General features: G+C 49.2%; 1 protein-coding gene across 1 annotated transcript in view; it reads left to right on the forward strand.

The window, feature by feature from the left end:
* MMD2 (monocyte to macrophage differentiation associated 2) overlaps nucleotides 1-23,789 on the forward strand; it is a 32,972-nt gene that overhangs the window by 8,360 nt on the left and 823 nt on the right. Inside the window, exon 2 of the mRNA XM_060261022.1 lies at nucleotides 23,452-23,579. Within this exon, the coding sequence (XP_060117005.1) occupies nucleotides 23,452-23,579 (128 nt within the window). The remainder of the gene's footprint in view (nucleotides 1-23,451; nucleotides 23,580-23,789) is intronic.

Raw genomic sequence — 23,789 nt, forward strand, 5'->3', positions numbered from 1 at the left:
GGTGTGAGTCACTTTCCTCTGCAGCGGGGGATTATGGATTACCTTCTACGCTTGTGGGCCCAAATTCAGCCATGACGCAAATGGGGTAGTGGTGTCAATTACTCCCCAAGACAAAGGGGATCGGGTTCCTTCGGCTTTATCTTTCCACCCTCCGGTTAGCAGTTTTTCCTGTTGCTTCCTCCTCTCGGTTTTACCACCTCGGAGAGATAAATTACATTGTTTTGCGTGACCCGAGAGCGTCTGGCACAGTGTAAGTTACGCTGCTTTGCTGGCCGAGTGTCTTTTGTCACACTGTCTTGGGTGTGAAGTGGGTGGCGGAAGTTCATAATCGATGCAATCTGAGCAGAAGTAAGAGGAGGCCCTTCTCTCTCTCCCTGGCTTTGGAGTCTTGGGAACTACACAGGGACTACCGACTTGAAAAATTTCCATTTAAAGTGGCTGAAGTTTACGTTGCAAAGCTCTGAATTGAATCTGGGAGTATTTTAAAGACCGGAAACAAAAACAGGGGATGAAAAATTTAACCCAAAGAAGTAGGGTTGCCAAGGTCCCCTGGCTTCCTCCCCAAATTGCTAGAGCATCCCCACAAGAAACCGAAGGAAGGAAGGAGGGAAGGAAGGAGGGAGGGAAGGAAGGAAGGAAGGAAGGAAGGAAGGAAGGAAGGAAGGAAGGAAGGAGGGGAGGAAGGAAGGAGGGAAGGAGGGAGGGAAGGAAGGAAGGAGGGAGGAAGGAGGGAGGGAGGGAGGAAGGAAGGAAGGAGGGAGGGAGGAAGGAGGGAGGGAAGGAAAGAGGGAAGGAAGGAAGGAGGGAAGGAAGGAGGGAAGGAAGGAAGGAAGGAAAATAGATGGAGGGGGAGGAATTCCTAGACCGTCCCTGCGTGAGATGCCCAGAACTAATTTGCATTTTAGGCCACACCCCCTGATGTCACCATTGTTTCACACAGGGCTTTTTTTGTAGAAAAAGCTCAGCAGGAGCTCATTTGAGTATTAAGCCACACTTCCTGACACCAAGCCACCAGGGAGTGCGTCCCTGTGCGTTCCTGCTCCAAAAAAAGGACCCAGCCTCTAGCCCTGCAGTTTGGTGTAGTGATTAAGAGCATTAAACTCTAATCTGGAGAACTGGGTTTGATTCCTCGCTCTTCCATGTACAGCCACCAGCTGGGTGACCTTGGACCAGTAACAAGTTATCTCAGAGCTCTCTCAGCCCCACCTACCTCACAAGGGGTGTGTTGTGGGGAGAGGAAGGGAAGGAGATTGTAAGCCATGAGAAGGCTTGAAAACCATGGGGTACATTCGGCATCCTTTTGTGCTGTTACGAGAGTTGGTCTGAATCAGGGGTGGCCAAACTTGCTTAACGTAACAAGAGCTGCAAGACATAAACTTCAAGTGTTTGAGAGGAAGGAAGGAAGGAAGGAAGGAAGGAAGGAAGGAAGGAAGGAAGGAAGGAAAATAGATGGAGGGAGGGAGAGGTGGAAACAAAGCAACTTTAATTTTAAATGGATTCTCCAAGCTGCCAGCTGTCTTGGCTTGGAGAAGTAATTTAAAGAGTCAAAGGCCTTCTCCAAGGCAGCCAGCAGGGCAGTGGGGGTTTTGAGAGCCACACAATATGTGTGAAAGAGCCACAAGCTAGACACCCCTGATCTGAATAGTACATGTGGAACACATTGGCAGCTTTTGTGCAGTCAGCAGCAGTGGTAAAATTTGAACTGGGGAGGGTAGACGGGACAAAGGAGCAAGGCAGTCAGTGTTGCATCTTTTTTGGGGGGGAGGGGACCAGTGATGCTGGATAAAAGGGATTCACCGCATCACCTGCTATTTTCACCGGGCCACCCAGTTCTACCAGTGTTGTGACGGACCTGTCCACAGAGACGTGGCGAGTGCGCACTGCACAGGAAATGAGGCAATTAATCGGCCTGCAGCAATCACTTGCTGGAGAGGCCTTGCACCCTCCCTACCAGTTTGGTGCAGTGGTTAAGTGTGCAGACTCTTTATCTGGGAGAACCGGGTTTGATTCCCCACTCCTCCACTTCAAGGTTGTCCTTGAAAGGGCAGCTTCTGGGAGAGCTCTCTCAGCCCCATCCACCTCACAGGGTGTCTGTTGTGGGAGATTGTGAGCCGCTTTGAGACTCTGAGATTCAGAGTGGAGGGCAGGATGTAAATCCAATATCATCATTTTCTTCCTCTTCTTCTTCCTCCTCCACTGGCTTGGCCCCAATTTGGGTGTTTTTCTTCCAGAGCTGGAAGGAGAGCCACATGGAAGACGGAGGGTGGCTGTTTCTCACCTTCCACAAACTGGTGCTCCATATGGGAAGCGTAGGAGAACCGGGATACAAATAACATGAACCAAGGAGCGTTTGCTCTTTAGGGAAACAGGGTACAGCACAGATATTTGCATGCGTGTGTAGGTGTTCCTGGCTCTGCTAAGGAGGCAGAGCTGAGATTATTGCATTAGTCATTTTGTCGTTGCTGCTGCTGTTGGAAAATCCTGAAGAACAGGTGGCAGGAGAATCAGTTTCGGGTCTGAATGCAAGCAGCCTCCCCATCTGAGTGGTACAGAGCCTTCCGAGGACTGTGTATGTTGTTTTCCTGGAGCGCCTTCAGTTGCCGCAGAGACCTGATATGATAGTGCCCGTAATTTTCAAGTGGAAGGGCTGTGGCTCAGTGGAAGAGCCTCTGCTTGGCATGCAGAAGGTCCCAGGTTCAATCCCCAGCATCTCCAGTTAAAGGGATCAGGCAGGAGGTGATGTGAAAGATCTCCTCCTGGGATCTTTCCCCATACACACCTCAGAGAGCGCTACATTCAGGGTCTCAGAATCTCTTTAAGATCCTTGGACTGAAAGAAGCTCGATTGACCAGCGCTAGAGCCAGAGTGTTCTCGGTAATAGCCCCCACTTTGTGGAACGCCCTCCCCGAAAACATCAGGGCCCCGTGGGACCTGCCACAGTTCTGCAGCTCCTGTAAGACCGAACTATTCAAACTCGCCTTTAATGGTTAGGGGGAGGCGGCTATTACCTTCAGCACCGACAATCTCGCTGAACTAATACAATGGAAAGCAGAAGCTTGCCGTCTTGGATTTTTAATATGTATGGAAATGTTTTTTTTATGTATTTAATTTTAATATGTTTGTAAATTGCCAATGTTTTTAAACTGTTGTTAGCCGCCCTGAGTCTGTCGGGGGAGGGCGGGATATAAATCTGATAGATGGATAGATGATAGATAGATGATAGATAGATAGATTGATAGATAGATAGATAGATAGATAGATGATAGATAGATAGATGATAGATAGATAGATGATAGATAGATAGATAGATGGATGATAGATAGATAGATAGATGGATGATAGATAGATAGATGGATGATAGATAGATAGATAGATGATAGATAGATAGATGGATGATAGATAGATGGATGATAGATGGATGGATGATAGATGGATGGATGATGGATGGATGGATGGATAGATAGATAGATAGATAGATAGATAGATAGATAGAATAGCTCCGCTGTATATTGCCTTGGTCAGGCCACACTTGGAATACTGTGTGCAGTTCTGGAGGCCTCACTTCAAAAAAGATGTGGTTCTTGGGAGGGGCAACAGGTTGAGGCCTTCTGGTGTCCTGGCCCCACTGATGGACCTGCTGATGGCACCTGGGGGTTTTTTTTGCCACTGTGTGACACAGAGTGTTGGACTGGATGGGCCACTGGCCTGACCCAACATGGCTTCTCTTATGTGACACAGAGTGTTGGACTAGATGGGCCATTGGCCTGACCCAACATGGCTTCTCTTATGTTCTTATGTGACACAGAGTGTTGGACTGGATGGGCCATTGGCCTGACCCAACATGGCTTCTCTTATGTGACACAGAGTGTTGGACTAGATGGGCCATTGGCCTGACCCAACATGGCTTCTCTTATGTTCTTATGTGACACAGAGTGTTGGACTGGATGGGGCACTGGCCTGATCCAACATGGCTTCTCTTATGTCCTTATGTGACACAGAGTGTTGGACTGGATGGGGCACTGGCCTGATCCAACATGGCTTTTCTTATGTGACACTGAGCGTTGCACTGAATGGCCAATTGGCCTGATCCAACATGGCGTCTCTTATGTTCTTATGTGACACAGAGTGTTGCAATGGATGGGCCAATGGCCTGATCCAACATGGCGTCTCTTATGTTCTTATGTGACACAGAGTGTTGAACTGGGTGGGCCATTGGCCTGATCCAACAGGGCTTCTCTTATGTTCTTATGTGACACAGAGTGTTGAACTGGGTGGGCCATTGGCCTGATCCAGCATGGCTTCTTTTATGTTCTTATGTGACACAGAGTGTTGAACTGGGTGGGCCATTGGCCTGATCCAGCATGGCGTCTCTTATGTTCTTATATGACACAGAGTGTTGAACTGGGTGGGCCATTGGCCTGATCCAGCATGGCTTCTCTTATGTTCTCTTATGTGGACAAAATCAAGTGGGTGCAGAAGAGAGCAACGAGGATGTCCAAGGGCCTGGAGGAAGAACCCTGTGAGGAAAGGCTGAGGGCCTTGGGAATGTTCAGTCTGGAGAAGAGGAGATTGAGGGGAGACATGAGGGCTCTCTTTAAATATCCGAAAGGCTGTCATTTAGAGAAGGGCAAGGAGCTGTTCCGCTTGGCAGCCGAGGGCAGGACCTGAAGCAGTGGGCTCAAATGAAACGCAAAAAGGTACCGGCTGGATATTAGGAAGAAATTTTTTTTTAGTCCAAGTACTTCAGGGGTAGAACCAGCTGCCTAGGGAAGTTGTGAGCTCCCCTTCTTCGGCTGTCTTCAAAACGCAGCTGGATGATGTCGGAGATGCTTTAGGCTGATCCTGCATGGAGCAGGGGGTTGGACTAGATGGTCTGTACAGCCCCTTCCTACTCTTATGATTCTATGACCCTGGAGAGCTGCTGCCAGTTGCCCTCCCCCAAGTATCAAGAAGACAGAGCATCACTGCCCCAGATATAAGAACATCAGAGGAGCCATGCTGGAACAGGCCAGTGGCCTATCCTGTCAGACACTTTGTGTCACACAGTGGCCAAATCCCAGGTGCCATCAGGAGGTCCAGCAGCAGGGCCAAAACTCCAGAAGCCCTCCCACTGTGGCCCCTTCCCAAGCACCCAGGATACAGAGCATCACTGCGTTCCATCTACATTGGGGGTAATAACCACTGATGGGCCTACCACCTTGAAGATGTCCATGCTTGTAGCCACCAATGCTTCTTGTGGCAATGAATTTCACATGCTAATGTCTTTTTGACCCTCATGCATGTTAAGAAGAAGAAGATATTGGATTTATATCCCCCCTCCACTCCGAAGAGTCTCAGAGCGGCTCACAATCTCCTTTACCTTCCTCCCCCACAACAGACACCCTGTGAGGTAGATGAAGATATTGGATTTATATCCCGCCCTCCACTCCAAAGAGTCTCAGAGTGGCTCACAATCTGCTTCAACTTCCTCCCCCACAACAGACACCCTGTGAGGTGGGTGTGGCTGAGAGGGCTCTCACAGCAGCTGCCCTTTCAAGGACAGAGTCTCAGAGCGGCCTACAATCTCCTTTACCTTCCTCCCCCACAACAGACACCCTGTGAGGTGGGTGGGGCTGGAGAGGGCTTTCACAGCAGCTGCCCTTTCAAGGACAACCTCTGCCAGAGCTCTGGCTGACCCAAGGTCATTCCAGCAGGTGCAAGTGGAGGAGTGGGGAATCAAACCCGGTTCTCCCAGATAAGAGTCCGCACACTTAACCACTACACCAAACTGGTTCTCCAACTGTTGGTGGTTCATGTGGCTTAAAGCCTTTAATTCCATATAGTTTGGGGAGGGATGGTGGTTCAGTGGTAGAGCGTCTGCTTGGTAAGCAGAAGGTCCCAGGTTCAGTCCCCGGCATCTCCAACTAAAAAGGGACCAGGCAAATAGGCGTGAAAAACCTCAGCTGGAGGCCCCGGAGAGCCGCTGCCTGTCTGAGTAGACAGTACTGACTTTGATGGACCAAGGGTCTGATTCACTAGAAGGCAGCTTCATATGTTCATGTGTTCATCTCACCCCCACGACTGCAGCTGCTTGCCTGATGGTTCTGCCTGTCTGTCTAGAGCATTTCTATCTTTGAGCATAGGAGAGGACGCTCTTCCAGAAAGCTGAAGGCCTCCATGATAAACTGAGGACCATTCGTGAGCAGGGGAGAGGACTTCTGTCTGTTCCTGCTGGGGTTGCTAGCTCTGGGTTAGGAAATTCCTAGAGAGGTTGGGGATGAAGCCTGGGAAGGAGGAAAGGAGAGGTGGAAAGAAAGCAACTTTAACTTTAAATGTATTCTCCATTTCTCCAACCTGGCTTGGTTTGAAGAAGTGATTTAAAGAGACAAATGCCTTCTGCAAACCAGGCAATCAGGCAATGGGGGCTTTGAGAGCCACACAATCTGTGTGAAAGAGCCACACGCGGGGATCTGCTCGAGGGGATCTGATCTTGGTTGCTTGGAGACCGGTTGTAATTTTGGGAGATCTCCAGCTAACCACCTCATGGTTAGCAACCCGGATCAGGGTGGGTCTTTGAGATGATTCTCACTTTTCAAAAATGCATTCTAAAATTCTCAAGAAGCGGCCTGTTCATAAGTGCAGGAGGATAAGAGAGGATCCTATTGCTAGAACTTGTCACCGGAGTGTTATGGGATTGTAGCTGAATAGGATACACTACAGGCATCTAGCCCTCCCGCTGGTCAGAGATTCACACAGGACGAATTCTTGGCCGTAAGCCACAGGCTTACAGAGCGAGATATGCTGTCCGGTATGACTCAGAGATGTAGTTCTATTACCTAGCATGTTGTTTTGTTATCAAGATGAGAGAACCCAGTGAACAGCTAGGAGAGAAGAAGTGTAGTTTAGTTTAGTTGATTTATATCCCACCCTTCCCCGCCAAAGCAGGCTCAGGGCAGCTCACAAACACAATAGAATAACAATAAAAACAGTTGAATTAAACATTAAAATAAACAATTTAAAACAATTTGGTTTAAATGAAACAATCTGGTGCTAATTCCGTGTGATTTAGGATGGCATTCAGTGTTCTTAGACCTCCAATTGAATCTGATATCATGGCGGTGGAAGAAGAAGAGGAGGAGGAGGAAGGAGGGGGGAGAAAGGAAGGAAGGAGGAGGAATTTATACCCCACCCTTCACTCAGAATCTCAGAGTGGTTTACAATCTCCTTCCCTTCTTCTCCCCACAATAGACACCCGGTGAGGGAGGTGGGGCTGAGGGAGCTCTTTTGAGAACTGCATTTGAGAGAACAGCTTCTCTGGGGAGGTGGAATTTCTTGGAAATGACAATACGGGTTCCTGTCTTCCCTCCTAGGCCTAAAAGAGCCTGGAAAAGCCATGGAGGTTAGGAAGAAGAATAAGACTGTAGATTTATACCCCGCCCTTCTCTCTGAATCAGAGACTCAGAGAGGCTGACAGTCGCCTTTATCTTCTCCCCCCCACAACAGACACCCTGTGAGGTGGGTGGGACTGAGAGAGCTCTCACAGAAGCTGCCCTTTCAAGGACAACCTCTGCCAGAGCTATGACTGACCCAAGGCCATTCCAGCAGTTGTAAGCGGAGGAGTGCGGAATCAAACCCGGTTCTCCCGGATAAGAGTCAACACACTTAACCACACCAAACTGGAACAGGTTGCCTTGGGAGAAACCCGTCTCTCCTCTTCCTAGCCTTCTTCTGCCAGTTGCTCTCACACTTCCCTCCAGGGAGCTTTCTCAGATTTTTGTTCGGGAATCCAATTCTGGGGCCTCAGTATCCTGTGATGCTTGGCCCTGTTGTGAAGGGGAAAATACTTTGTTCAAATTCAGAAGCTCCCTTGCATTGACAATCGTTACGGAATCTTACTAGGCCGGGCTTGCCGTTGGAAGCAAGTGTCTGTGAGCTCCTGTTGCGTTTGAAATGGCTGGGTTTTGAAAACATCGCTCTTACCCTTACACCGAGGGCGATCGTTTCCATTCCGCTTTCCCCAGAGCTCTGTTTCCCTGACAACTCCTGCCTCTGGCAGACGTCTACCGATTTGGGTCCTACTTTCCCCTTTCTCTGTTTTTATTTCTTGGGGGCATCCCCTGGCGTGGTCTGCAAGAAGCTGTCTGAAGAATCCTGATAACACCTCGACACGCGATCGCATTGCAAGCTGAGAAAAAAAACTCGAGAAAATGCAAAGCAATGTGCAAATGAGAGGAAAATGCTTTGAAAAAGAAGCTGAAAGGTTCCCTGCATGCGGTTTCCAGTGTCTTGCAAAACTGGAAGGGAAACATACATGCAAACAGAGCCAAAGGCTGGGACAGTTTGGTGTCGTGGTTAAGTGCACGGACTCTTATCTGGGAGAACCGGGTTTGATCCCCTGCTCCTCCACTTGCAGCTGATGGAATGGCCTTGGGTCAGCCATAGCGCTTGTAGGAGTTGTCCTTGAAAGGGCAGCTGCCGTGAGAGCTCTCTCAGCCCCACCCACCTCACAGGGTGTCTGTTATATGGGGGAAAGGTAAAGGAGATTGTGAGCCGCTCTGAGACTCTGAGATTCAGAGTGAAGGGCGGGGTATAAATCCAATATATCATCCTCATCAATATCATCAATTTCCTGATGCTTGAATAAAAGGAACCATTTTGAACCCTATGGACTGTTTGCTGGGCAAACAGGGGTAGGACTGATACTGCGGCTTACTGGGAGAACACCTGCTTGGCATGCAGAAGGTCCCAGGTTCAATCCCCGGCATCTCCAGTAAGAAAGACCAGGCAGGAGGTGATGTGAAAGCTCTCCGTCTGAGACCCTGGAGAGGGGCTGCCAGTCTGAGTAGACGATACTGACTTTGATGGACTGAGGGTCTGATTCAGTAGAAGGCTGCTTCACATATTCAGTGGGGATGTGTTCAATCCCTTGTTCAGAATTTGGAGTGGGCGCAAATGAAGGTTTTTGGATTTTTTTTAAAGCAGGAATGCACAGGAACACAGTTCCGGCTGGCTTGGCATCAGGGAGTGTGAAGAAGAAGATGATGATGATATTGGATTTATATCCTGCCCTCCACTCCGAAGAGTCTCAGAGCGGCTCACAATCTCTTTGACCTTCCTCCCCCACAACAGACACCCTATGAAGTGGGTGGGGCTGAGAGGGCTCTCATAGCAGCTGCCCTTTCAAGGACAACCTCTGCCAAAGCTATGGCTGGCCCACGGCCATTCCAGCAGCTGCAAGTGGAGGAGTGGGGAATCAAACCTGGTTCTCCCAGATAAGAGTCCGCACACTTAAGCACTACACCAAACTGGCTCTGCTAAACCTTTTTAAAAAGTTCCTGCTAAACCTTTTAAAAAAGCCCTGGGCGAAAGAATGGTGACATCAAGGGGTGTGGCCTAACATGCAAATGAGTTCCTGCTGGGCTATTTCTACTAAAAAAAATCCTGCTCAAATGTGTTCATTCTGGTTTATTTGTAAGGCCCTGTGGAAATCCCAAATCCAGGGAGAGATTTGGACGAGGGGGGTTTTGTAAGCTTCCTTACGAACTGGGGTGACCCAGGACTGAATCCCCACTCTGCCATGATGATCAAGCAGGGCCTTTTTTTTTTGTAGCAGGAACTCCTTTGCATATTAGGCCACACACACCTGATGTAGCCAATCCTCCTGGAGCTTGCAGGGCTGTTAGTCCAGGGCCTACTGTAAGCTCCAGGAGGATTGGTTACATCAGGGGTGTGTGGCCTAATATGCAAAGGAGCTCCTGCTACAAAAATAGTCCTGTGATCAAATATGCACATTATCTCTTTCTTAGCTGAACCTGCCCTAGAGGGCAGTTAGCAAGCACTGTGCATCCGAGCCCTACCTGAACCGTAAAAGTGTTTCCTATTGATAAGAGCAAAGGTACTGATAGCAGCACCTCTTCTTCAAAGTCCTCTGTTTTGCATTTGAGCTGCAAGCGGTTAAACTGCGCCTCTGAGGTCGCAGTACCCGTCTGTTTAGGAACTTCAACCCAAAAGCTGAAGTTAATACAAACAGTTCACCTTTGCTGCTAAAGTCAGCAACATCTTCTGGAACCCTAAAGTTTTTATTGCGCTTAGCTAAATTTTATCAGGTCGGGGAGGGATTTGGGAGTTTTCATGATTGGTTGCCATTTAATTAGACATTGTAAACTACATCGCCTGGATCAAATTCACCCTAGAAGAAGCGAAAACAGGCTACGGAAAAGAGCAAGAATTCAGGAGCGTCTTAAAGACAAAATTTGTGGCAAGGAATGAGTTTTTGGGAATCGCTGCTCATTTTTTCAGATATAGCTAGAATGATTTAATCTGAGGCTACCATACTTTAATGACATTACGGGAAAACCAGAGTCACTGGGAAAGACAAGAATGCAAGGAGAAGTTGATGGAAACAGGAAAAAAGGCAGACCCAACATGAGATGGATGGACTCTGTCAAGGAGACCATGCCCTCAGTTTGCAGGACCAGAACAAAGCAGTTAACAACAGGATATTTTGGAGGTCATTAGTTTGTAGGGTTGTGTGATAAGCGAGAGACACACAAATCTATTGATCCTTGGAGAAAAGAGGGGTACAAACATTTCAATTACATTACAGCATAATCCTAGGAACACTTTCTGGGACTAAGAACGTAAGAGAAGCCATGTTGGATCAGGCCAATGGCCCATCCAGTCCAACACTCTGTATCACACAGTGGCCAAAAAACCCAGGTGCCATCAGGAAGTCCATCAGTGGGGCCAGGACACCAGAAGCTCTCCCACTGTTGCCCCCCCCCCCAAGCACCAAGAATACAGAGCATCACTGCCGAAGACAGAGAGTTCCAACAATACACTGTGGCTAATAGCCACTGATGGACCTCTGCTCCATATGTTGATCCAATCCCCTCTTGAAGCTATCTATGCTTGTAGCTGCCACCATTTCCTGTGGCAGTGAATTCCATGTGTTAATCACCCTTTGGATGAGGAAGTACTTCCTTTTATCCGTTCTAACCCAGCTGCTCAGCAATTTCATTGAATGTCCACGAGTTCTCGTATTGTGAGAAAGGGAGGAAAGTGCTTCTTTCTCTACCTTCTCTGTCCCATACATAATCTTGCAAACCTCTATCATATCACCCCTCCGTCGACATTTCTACAAGCTAATGGGCCCCAAGCGCTTTAACTTTTCTTCACAGGGAAAGTGTTCCAACCCTTGAATCATTCTCTTTTCCCTTTTCTGGGTTTTCCCAACGCAAGGCCTGTGGCAAATCTTGGAACGTTTAGGATGTCCCCCAAGGTTCCTCAGCATGATCATCCAGCTACACGAAGACCAGCGAGGCCAAGTCAGACACTTCAACGACCTCTCGGAGCCCTTCCCAATAGGCACAGGTGTAAAGCAAGGCTGCGTTCTCGCGCCAACTCTCTTTACGATCTTCTTTAGCATGATGCTTCAAAGAGCCACAGTAGATCTAGATGATGACGATGGTGTCTACATCCGCTATCGCACCGATGGCAGCCTGTTCAACCTGAGGCGACTAAAGGCCCACTCCAAGACAATGGAAAAACTCATCCGAGAGCTACTGTTTGCTGATGATGCTGCACTCGTCTCCCACTCGGTATCAACTCTGCAGCATATGACGTCCTGCTTTGCAGAGGCTGCCAAGCTATTCGGCCTAGAAGTTAGTCTGAAGAAGACAGAAGTTCTCCACCAGCCTGCACCCCAGGAAGATTATCACCCTCCCTGCATCACTGTGGGTGAATCAGTTCTGAAGACAGTCCAGCAGTTCAGCTACCTGGGGTGCATCATCTCCTCAGATGCTAAGATCGACAAGGAGATTGACAACAGGCTGGCAAAGGCAAACCGTGCCTTTGGCCGACTGCACAAAAGAGTGTGGAGCAACAAGCATCTGAAAAAAGGCACAAAGATCAATGTTTACAAAGCGGTTGTGATGACAACCCTCATCTACGGCTCCGAATCGTGGGTTTTATACCGTCATCACCTGCGACTCCTCGAGCGCTTTCATCAGCGCTGCCTTCGCACCATCCTCAACATCCACTGGAGTGACTTTGTGACCAACATTGAAATCTGCCTCCATTCCTGAGGACTGGAAGGTAGCAAATGTCACCCCCATCTTTAAAAAAGGTTCCAGAGGAGATCCGGGAAACTACAGGCCAGTCAGTCTGACTTCAATACCGGGAAAGTTGGTAGAAACCATTATCAAGGACAGAATGAGTAGGCACATTGATGAACACGGGTTATTGAGGAAGACTCAGCATGGGTTCTGCAAGGGAAGATCTTGCCTCACTAACCTGTTGCATTTCTTTGAGGGGGTGAACAAACATGTGGACAAAGGAGACCCGATAGATGTTGTTTACCTTGACTTCCAGAAAGCTTTTGATAAAGTTCCTCATCAAAGGCTCCTTAGAAAGCTTGAGAATCATGGAGTAAAAGGACAGGTCCTCTTGTGGATCAAAAACTGGCTGAGTGATAGGAAGCAGAGAGTGAGTATAAATGGGCAGTCTTCGCAGTGGAGGACGGTAAGCAGTGGGGTGCCGCAGGGCTCGGTACTGTTGGAGCAAGAATCTACATAAACCCAGTCTGACAGCTACAGTATGACAGCTGGTGATCTAGCTGCCAGGCTAGGTCACAGTGACCTGATCAGCAGACCGGCTTGAGCCGGCAGAAGCCAAGTGATGCAATCTGCTGAGTCAGCACGGCCAGGATTGGCTGCTTGGACTATATATGATCTGTGTGTGCATCACACAGGTCTCTCCCTGTGAGATGGTGGTTAGGCGAAGCACTTTGTCCGTGGAGGTGATATTGTATAGACTGCACAAGAGAGCACTTGTCGTGTATATATGTTAATACACCTTTTGGCACTAGTTGCACGTGTCTGCCTGATTTTCTTTCCTGAAGCCCTGTGTCGGGCAAGTCATCTCCCTCACTCTGCTACTCCCGCTCCGACAGGGTTATGGGCCCAGCACGCTTCCGCTGCGCGGAGGAGAGAGTTGAGAGTTGAGCTGACTGTGAGTTTGGAAAGAGCCGGAGGCGAGGAACGCCGGTGAAGGACACAGAAGCACCACCGTTCTCTGTTTGAGAGCCAGAGGGACGTCGGCAGCCAGCCGTGAGGAGGAGTCGGCACGATGGCTCAGCAACAGCTTGGAGTAGCCGTTGAGAAGCTCACCTCAGCCAACTACGCGGTGTGGAGCCTGAGAATGCAACACTACCTCAAGCGTGAAGGGCAATGGCTGTTCGTGAGTAACCCCCCTGCTGACTTATCTCCTGCCGAGACTGTGTTATCGGATAAGGCACTGGCCAACATAGGAGATGACCAGCTGGTTTATGTGCGAGGGAAGGACACTCCCAAGGCTGCCTGGGACGCGTTGAGTGCGGTGCATGTTAGCACCACTGCTGGTTCCCTCATGGCCTTGACAAGGAGGATGTTCCGCACCGTTATGCCGGCTGGAGGGTGTGTGAAAGATCACATCAAACGGCTAACGGACTGTTTCGTTGAGCTGGAGGCAAGAGGCAAGACTGTAGCTCCAGACGACAGAGTGTACATTTTGCTGTCGTCGTTGCCACCTGAGTACACTCCCCTGATAACTTCTCTGGAGACGGTGGACGTAGCGACCCTGACCATGGAATACGTCTGTGCCCACCTGCTTGACTTCCAAGAGAGAATTGCGGCCGTGAGCTGTCCGGGGGTGTCGGCCGGGCAGCGTGCTGTTATCGGTGTGTCCGGGAAGACAGCCAAGAATGAGCCAGCTTTTGCTGCTGGCAGGCGTCCGAAGGTGGAGGAAGTGGAGCCGACTGCGTTTGCAGTCCGTCGCTGCTATGGATGCGGGTCGTCGCAGCACCTGCTCCGAGCTTGCCCTGAGAGGGAGAAGAGGCGGGGGCGTGTGCGGCGAGAGCGGAGGACCGCCAGCCCGTGTGAGGAAGCAACCCGGCTGGTCACGTCTGCAGTAGAGAGCACAGGGTCTGCTTGGATTTTAGACTCCGGGGCAACGAGCCATCTCTGCTGCGAGAAGGAGTTGTTGAAAAACATTGACAGTCCTGAGCATAAGTATGTGAGATTGGCTGATGGGACCACTGCCAATTCTGTTTGCTCAGGCAATGTGGAATTTCCTGCACTGAAATGTATGTTGCAAAATGTGTTGTATGTACCCTCACTGCAGTCTAACCTGTTGAGTGTTAGCACACTGTTTGACCAGGGATACCAGGTGAGATTTGAGAAAACCTGCTGCAAAATCCTGGGAGGTGGGGGAAAGTTGCTTGTGACAGGAAAGAGGGAAGGTAAACTGTATGTGGTCCAGAGTGATTGTGCCCAGGTGGCTCAGGTGTCGAATGAGCCTGTGCACAATAATTGTATACATTTGCTCCATAGGAGACTCGGGCACTGCGGATTTAGGGCGTTAAAGAAAACCCTGGAGCTTGTGCCTAGTTTGAAAGTAAATCCTTGCAAATGTTACTTGGATTGCCAGGTCTGCAAGAAGACCAAAAGCAAGGCGTGTGCTGTTGCTAAAGAAAGCTCAAGGGAAAGCACACGAGCCCTGGAACTAGTCCATTTAGACGTTATTGGCCCATTGCCAAAGAGTCTGTCGGGGAGGAGATACTGCTTGGTGGCCACCGACGACCACACGAGGTACGCGTGGGTTTTCACCATGGTGCATAAGTCTGAGGTGTATAAGACATTCACCAAGTGGGTCAAAGCAGTGGAGAGACAATTAGGGGTTAATCTCCTGGCTGTACAAACCGACAGAGGGGGGGAATTCTTATCTAACCAGATGAAACGTTGGCTGGAGAACAAGGGCATCGCCCACCGTCTGACGAACCCGGCAACGCCCCGAGAAAATGGGCATGGGGCTGTATTGCAGAATGTGATGTATTGCATGTTAGAGGATGCACAACTGCCAATGACCTATTGGGCAGAAACCATACATGCAGCTGTTTTTTTGCAAAATAGGGTTTGGTGTAATACTGTGAAAAATGTGCCTTACAGGTTACTGTTGAACAAGACCCCAGATTTGAGTTCTTTAAAAGTCTTTGGGTCACGGGCTCGGGTTGGCATCCACTCCACGAGTAGCGGGGAGGGGGATGTCCGGGCAGAGAGCCTAATTTTTCTGGGCTACAAGCCAAGGGCCAGGTGTTATCGTTTCTGCAATAGCAAAAGCAAGATAACACTTAGTAAGAGTGCCCAGTTCAATGAAGAAAGCAGCTGGCCAAGGTTGCACTCCTTGCAGAAACAATTTGTCCTGCTGCCAAGTAGCGATAACGATGTTGGAGCGCAGCCCAGAACTCCAGCCCAGGAGGTGGCACCCAGTGGGGCTGGAGAAGGTGAGCCGAATGCTGGCACAGAGCCTGACGAGCAGAGTCAGGAGGCAGAGCCTCAAATGCAGGAACTGGAGGTAAAGTGTGAGAGTCAGGAGGTTCAACACCCAATTACAGGGGCAGAGCAACCAGCCCAGGAGGTGGGAACAGAGCAACCCGAAGAAGACAAAGCTGGTCCAAGCACAGGGCCACGGGTGTCTGCCAGGTCCACCAAAGGCCAACGTCCCGCTAGGTACAAGTGTCCCTATGTCACTCTGACTGTCAATCCAGACCCACCCGGATTTGAGGAAATGTTAAAAGAAAAGGCTAAGAAATGGAAAGCCTGGGTGGCAGAATGCGAGGCAAGGGAGAAGGAGGCTGAAGCCAAGCGTCTGAAAGAGCTGGCTGAACAGGAACACGATGATGTGTTTTACAATCATGATGAGTTCCTGAACGAATTCCGGAAAGGGTTCCGAGCTACGTAAATATGAACTGTAATGTTGCTGGTGGACATGTATGTAAACTGTGTAAAGTGTTTTGGTGCACTGGGTTTAAATAGATTAGGAGGTGTGTTGGAGCAAGAATCTACATAAACCCAGTCTGACAGCTACAGTATGACAGCTGGTGATCTAGCTGCCAGGCTAGGTCACAGTGACCTGATCAGCAGACCGGCTTGAGCCGGCAGAAGCCAAGTGATGCAATCTGCTGAGTCAGCACGGCCAGGATTGGCTGCTTGGACTATATATGATCTGTGTGTGCATCACACAGGTCTCTCCCTGTGAGATGGTGGTTAGGCGAAGCACTTTGTCCGTGGAGGTGATATTGTATAGACTGCACAAGAGAGCACTTGTCGTGTATATATGTTAATACACCTTTTGGCACTAGTTGCACGTGTCTGCCTGATTTTCTTTCCTGAAGCCCTGTGTCGGGCAAGTCATCTCCCTCACTCTGCTACTCCCGCTCCGACAGGTACTGGGTCCCATGCTTTTTAACTTGTTCATAAATGATTTAGAGTTCGGAGTGAGCAGTGAAGTGGCCAAGTTTGCGGATGACACTAAATTGTTCAGGGTGGTGAGAACCAGAGAGGATTGTGAGGAACTCCAAAGGGATCTGTTGAGGCTGGGTGAGTGGGCGTCAACGTGGCAGATGCGGTTCAATGTGGCCAAGTGCAAAGTAATGCACATTGGGGCTAAGAATCCCAGCTACAAATACAAGTTGATGGGGTGTGAACTGGCAGAGACTGATCAAGAGAGAGATCTTGGGGTCATGATAGATAACTCACTGAAAGTGTCAAGACAGTGTGCGTTTGCAATAAAAAAGGCCAATGCCATGCTGGGAATTATTAGGAAGGGAATTGAAAACAAATCAGCCAGTATCATAATGCCCCTGTATAAATCGATGGTGCGGTCTCATTTGGAGTACTGTGTGCAGTTCTGGTCGCCGCACCTCAAAAAGGATATTATAGCTTTAGAGAAGGTGCAGAGAAGGGCAACTAGAATGATTAAAGGGCTGGAGCACTTTCCCTATGAAGAAAGGTTGAAACGCTTGGGACTCTTTAGCTTGGAGAAACGTCGACTGCGGGGTGACATGATAGAGGTTTACAAGATAATGCATGGAATGGAGAAAGTAGAGAAAGAAGTACTTTTCTCCCTTTCTCACAATACAAGAACTCGTGGGCATTCGATGAAATTGCTGAGCAGACAGGTTAAGACGGATAAAAGGAAGTACTTCTTCACCCAAAGAGTGATTAACATGTGGAATTCACTGCCACAGGAGGTGGTGGCGGCCACAAGTATAGCCACCTTCAAGAGGGGTTTAGATAAAAATATGGAGCACAGGTCCATCAGTGGCTATTAGCCACAGTGTATGGAGCACAGGTCCATCAGTGGCTATTAGCCACAGTGTATGTGTGTATATAACATTTTTTGCCACTGTGTGACACAGAGTGTTGGACTTGATGGGCCGTTGGCCTGATCCAACATGGCTTCTCTTATGTTCTTATGTTCTTAACACTGAAGTTCTCAAGCGGGCGGAGGTTACCAGCATCGAGGCACTGCTGTTGAAGACGCAGCTGCGCTGGGCAGGGCATATTTCTAGGATGGAAAACCACCGCCTTCCCAAGATTGCCCTGTATGGCAAACTCTCCACCGGCCATCGAAATAGAGGGGCACCAAAGAAGAGGTACAAGGACTCCTTGAAGAAATCCCTTGGCACCTGTCACATCAACCATCACCAGTGGTCTGACCTAGCCTCAGATCGCAAAGCATGGAGGCACACCATCCACCAGCCTGTCTCTTCTTTTGAGAACGCACGCATAGCTGGTCTTGAGGACAAAAGGAGATTGAGGAAGAATCACACTGCTACAGCACCAACCCTAAATCAGACTTTTCCCTGCAGCCACTGTGGCCGGACCTGCCTGTCCCGCATTGGTCTTGTCAGCCACCAGCGAGCCTGCAGCAGACGTGGACTATTGCACCCTTCTTAAATCTTCGTTCGCGAAGCCAAGCCGAGAGAGAATATCTTTTTTGTGGTGTGGTGACCGAGTAGATTGCTCTAACACTGGTCTATTCCAATACTGACGTACAGTTTAACTTCTCAATTTTCAGTTGTTTTCTTAAAATTTGAACATGCTTCACTGTGGAGGAAAGGAAACAAGCTTGTTTGTCCTTAAAACCGGGCACAAACAAGCACAAATTCATCCAGATCTAGGGGTGCAAATGCATCATTTTAACATGACTGAGAGAAATCGGGCATGCGTCAGTCATGGAGTGGGACCCACAAAGTGAGTGAAAAGCTTTTAAAAAGTCCGATGGAGACAAGGAGATGCTTGCTGCCACCTTCTGCTGTTGTGTGAACCTGGAAATCTTGAAACGTCTTGATATCTAGAACAGACATCTTTGGAAGGGCTTCTTTTAGTTCCATGAACTAAATACTGGACTTTTGTCACTCCGTTGTGACTGGGAAGACTGCTTTTGAATTGTCTTCTGTTTATGTTTTTTTTTTGCTACATGCTTTCTATTTGAAGTTCTATGTGCAAGCTTGGTCAGTGCACCACTGACCTCTGCATTACACTGTCTTCTTGTTTAAAATTTATGGTGTCTCTTAGCAGGTTTTTTATTTACACAATCCCCGGTTGGGGGCAGGGGATCCCCTGGTTTGGAGGCCCTCCCCCTGCTTCAGGGTTATCAGAAAGTGGGGGCAGTGGTTGAATGTCCACTTCAGCACTCCATTATACCCTATAGCAGCGGTAGCCAAACTGTGGCTTGGGAGCCACATGTGGCTCTTTCACACATATCGTGTGGCTCAGAAATCTCTTTAAAATGCTCCTCTAAGCCATGCCACATGGCAGCTTGGAGAATGCATTTCAAGTTAAAATTGCTTTATTTTTACCTCTCCCACCCTGCCCCATTGATTTGCCTCCCTCCCTCCTTCCCTCCCTCCCTCCCTCCTTCCCTCCCTCCTTCCCTCCCTCCTTCCCTCCTTCCCTCCTTCCCTCCTTCCCTCCTTCCCTCCTTCCTTCCTTCCTTCCTTCCTTCCTTCCTTCCTTCCTTCCTTCCTTCCTTCCTTCCTTCCTTCCTTCCTTCCTTCCTTCCTTCCCACAAACATTTGACAATCATGTCTTGTGGCTCTCGGACATTTGATGTTCATGTCTTGCAGCTCTCGGACATCTGACATTTATTCCATGTGGCTCTTGTCTTAAGCAAGTTTGACCACCCCTATCCTATAGAGACCGATTCCCATAGGGTATAATGGAGAATCAATGTGTGGGTGTCTGGGGCTCTGGGAGCCCCCCTGTTTTTTGAGGCAGAGGTATCAAATTTTCAGCATAGCATCTAGGGTCTCTCCTCAAAAAAAGCCTCCAAGTTTCAAAAAGATTGGACCAGGGGGTCCATGGTCCCCAAAAGAAGGTGTCCCCATCCTTCATTATTTCCAACAAAGGGAAAGCATTTAAAAGGAACACAATCCCTTTAAATGTGATGGCCAGAACTCCCTTCAGAGTTCGATCATGCTTGTCCCAACCTTTCTCCTGGCTCCACCCCCAAAGTCTCCTGGCTCCGCCCCCAAAATCCTGAGTCAGACCTAGCAACCCTATGTTGTATCAAAGGGGGAACTGGGGCAGGTGCGTCCTAACTGCAGCTAACCCCGCCCCCGTCTCAAATTGTGCTTCAAGTTTCAGATGCCCCCTTTTCCCTTTCTTCATTCGGCTTCTCTTCTCCCCCGTTCCCTCTCAGAATCCATCAGCCCAACATATAAAGCAAAAAACCCCCCCAAAACAAATGCTCCGTCTGCTGGACATTCAACGTCAGGTCTTTCTTTTTGAGCGCAAGCGAGTGACACACAAACACACCCACACAAAGGGAAGGGGATGTGGGAGACTGGCTTTGGCCTTCTCTTTGATTCGGCAAGACAAGCCTCTCTTTGTTTCCAAGTCCAGAAAGCTCGGGGTGGGGTGGGGGCTTGAGACCATTCTTTTGGAAACCTCCCTGGGAAAGACCGGCACAGAAGAGGGTGGTGAGAAGCCCTTCAGTGGCCGTTCACAGCCGGTGCATATTAATGCCACCCAAACCCGCCATCTCTGCTTGGTGAGGCTGCCAACGCTCTGCCTGTCCTTGATGTCTTGAACAGCCGTATGAGGTGCCGGTATTCGCTGGCTTCCCCGTGGATCTCCACGCGGCTGAAAAGTTTCTCTGTGTATTTCCTGCCAATGCAGGCAGAGAGGCAGTGGCTCAGTGGTGGAGCGTCTGCTTGGCATGCAGAAGGGCCCAGGTTCAATCCCTGTAGGGTTGCCAATCCCCAGGTGGGGGCAGCGGATCCCCTGGTTTGGAGGCCCTCCCCCACTTCAGAAAGTGGGGGAGGGAAATGTCTGCCTGGCATTCCATTATTTCCTATGGAGACCAATTCCCACAAGGAATAATGGAGAATTGAACCGCGAGTATCTGGGGCTCGGGGGGGGGCAGTTTTTTTAGGTAGAAGCACCAAATTTGCAGCACAGTATCCACTGCCTCTCTCCAAAATACCCTCCAAGTTTCAAAAGGATTGGACCAAGGGGTCCTATTCTGTGAGCCCCCAAAAAGGTGCCCCATCCTTCATTAATTCCGTTGGAGGGAAGTCATTTAAAAGGTGTGCCGTCCCTCTAAATGCTATGGCCAGAACTCCCTTTGGAGTTCAATTAGGCTTGCCACACCCTTGCTCCTGGCTCCACCCCCAAAGTCCCCAGATATTTCTTGAATTGGACTTGGCAACTCTCTGACATCAGTTAAATGGATCCTCGTTCCTGTGCCTTTGATGGGCAGCCAGTTCCACGGACCGCTTTTCCCTGGCAGTGGAAGACCTGGTGGGCAAAACTTTCCTTGCGCCATGTCTCTGTATTCTAAAAGCACAGGAGGGCCAGAAGGGATAGCGGTAACCCAAAAGGTGCACCTGAATATCCAATCTCATACATCATCAGGGCTTTTTTTTTTAGCAGAAACGCCTTTGCCTATTAGGCCGCACACCCCTGATGTAGCCAATCCTCAAAGAGCTTACAGGGCTCTTCTTATAGGGCCTACTGTAAACTCCAGGTGGTTTGACCTAATCCTCCATAAGAGTGTAGAGAACTGAGGCAGGAACTGCCCGGCTCTCTCAGCCCCTGGTTGCAATATAGAATGCAAGGAGTGTTTTAAAAATACCGGAAGGCATAAATCGCTGTTAAAAGCAGCACAGAAAACCAGAAAAGGAAGGGAACGGCAAATAAATCAGCACAGCCTAGTGGGCCTGATGCTAGCAACGTGTTTGAGTGTTCAGTGGCAAGAAGCGTGGATCGGGCTGGCCTCCAAAAACCGGGACGGGAAGACAGGGGGAAACGGACCTGGCTCGTTCATTTATTTATTTTGTTCGATTTCTATCCTGCCCATTCTGTGAAGACTCAGGGCGGCTAACAACATAAAACAAACAAAGGCAACATTAGAACCAGTATTAAAACCATAACAATAAAACAATTCAGAGCCTTTTTTTGTAGCAGGAACTCCTTTGCATATTAGACCACACCCCTCTCATGTAGCTAATCCTCCTGGAGCTTACAGTAGGCCTTGTACTAAGAGCCCTGTAAGCTCTTGGAGGATTGGCTATATCAGGGGTGTGGCCTAATATGCAAAGGAGTTCTTGCTACAAAAAAAAAAGCCCTGAGGCACTCAAATAAAACCACAGTGGTGCTACTACATCTTTGATAGGCAGGATCCTACGGTGTCATCCTCTCTCCAAAGCCATCGAATCCTAGGCAGTTGGTATTAATACAAGATAAGTCCAGGTGGGGTGGCAGCCCTCTCCTATTCAGATGTCATATGCCGTCTAGAACAATTCAGTCTTACAGGCCCTGCGGACCTGTGATAAATCCCACAGGGCCCTGATGGCTTCTGGGAGGTTGTTCCAGATTGCTGGGGCTGCCACAGAGAAGGCTCTGGTGGAATTAAGCCTAGCCTCTTTTAGCCCAGGGACAACCAGAAGATTTTGAGAACGTGATCGAAGTGCTCTCTGGGGGAACATGTGGGGCAAGGCGGTCCTGCAGATAGGAAGATCCTAGGCCATGTAGGGCTTTGAAGGTTAATACCAGCACCTTGAAAATGGATACGGTATGCAATAGGCAGCCAGCGCAGTGCCCTCAACACAGGCTGAATGTGCTCCTGCCAAGGGAGCCCCATTAGTAGCATGGCTGCAGCATTGATGGAGTTGTTTGTGAGGTGAAAGTGGAGAACAGAACCATGTACACCCCTCTTCCTGAGCTCCTTTGGGGGTGGGGGTGGGAATGTGATTTAAAAGTCCCAGAGAGATCAAAAGGCAGATCAGCGTTGGCAGTGCTTCCACTCCATGGGCTTTTCAATTCAGGCACGGCTGACGCAGGGAACGTCTGCAAACTGTGTTCCCATGAGTGGGCCACCATGAGCCGTTGTTGGGATCTTTTGTGACGCTCCTGAGCGGTCTTTTACTTCTCTCCAGAGTTAAGCTAGAGAGAGAGACAAGCAAGGACTTTTATGTATGTGTGTGTATGCGTGCATTTCAAAATGTCTCCCATGCGTTTCTGTGGTCACCTTGTTGTGCTCAGGGTTTGGGTTATTTTATTTATTTTTTTAAAAAGCAACAGATGAAAAGCACCCAAATGGAGGGTTTCTGGTGAGGCCCTGGATGGTTGCCAAGCAACCACAACAGGGAGAATAATGTGCTGTTGTTTGCGGGATACGGTTGCTCTATTTGAGATGGAATGTGCAAATCCAGGCATGGGGGGGGCAGCGGTGTGTGTGTGTAGAGGGGAGGCAAACGTTTCTTTGTTAGCTGGAACCTGGATTCTAGGAGGGAAGGAGTTGGCAAGATTAATAAGATGGGCTGGGATCCAGGCCTCATTTTGGACAGGAGCTCACAGGAACGGAGCTCCGGAACCTCTAAATTTTATTGTGCTCTTTCTTTCTTAACCCCCCCTCCAAATACTTGCTTCTGGGGTCCATTGTGAGAATTTTGCTGGACCACGCAGCTCACAACAAACATACATGTAAGTATATTACAGTGTAGAACAGTAAAACAATATAGATACAGTCCATGAAAAGGTGAAACACCTTTTCAGTCCAAAAGCAGGTGTTCTACAAATATAGTCCCATAGAGAGTGCTTTTCTCCTCCTTTCTTCCTTTAGCCAATGGGACTTCTCTTGAACAAGAGACAGACCGATTCCTCACCTCTTCTTCGCACGGCTTCCATGGGATTTCACACTATCCGCCCAAGGCTGCAACTTGTTCCGCCTTTTTTGCACAGCAAACAAGATCCTCTAAAACCCAGTTTCTGTTTGCCCTGTGAAAAAGGCAAAGCTAGTTGCAGCCCCAGGGCAGATAGTGTGAAATCCAACCGAAGCCTTGCGGAGAAGAGGAGCGTGAGACCGGCATAAGGCTAGTGGGGAATCGGTCCCAAAAGAGGAGAGAAGGATCCCTTCGTCAAGAGCTCTGTCCTTCCTCAATGAGTGTCTCAATCAAGTTTCTTTCAAATGGAATGCAGTAGCCTCCAGCAATCACACAGAGCGTATGGTTCACCGGTATCCTTAGGCTGTGTGTGGTTTCCTGGTGATCTCCTGTTTCAGAAATGCTTTTACGGCCCAGGCTGGCCTGCTAGTAGCGTCTCGTCTCTGTGTGCCGACGCTCCATCTCCGTGCTCTTGATTTCAGGTTCATGAATCACAGGGTCCCGTCCAACCGCAGGTACCAGCCGACGGATTACGAGCACGCTGCCAACTGCGCCACACATGCTGTGAGTGGGGCTCGCTTTCTCCTTGGGGAGCGGGATGGTGTCCAAAGTACGGTTGCCAGGTTCCCCTTCCTGCAGCTGCTGGGTGATGTTGGATCAGTCACAGTTCTCTCAGAGCTGTTCTCTCGAGGGTAGTTCTCGAAAGAGCTCTCTCAGCCCCCAGCTACCTCACAAGGTATCTGTTATGAGGAGAGGAAGAGAAGGAGATTGTAAGATGCTCTGAGACTCCAGGGCATAAATTCAGTTCTCTTTCTCCTTC

This window comes from Heteronotia binoei, chromosome 20 (assembly GCF_032191835.1).
Source record: "Heteronotia binoei isolate CCM8104 ecotype False Entrance Well chromosome 20, APGP_CSIRO_Hbin_v1, whole genome shotgun sequence".
NCBI classification, from domain to species: Eukaryota; Metazoa; Chordata; class Lepidosauria; order Squamata; family Gekkonidae; genus Heteronotia; species Heteronotia binoei.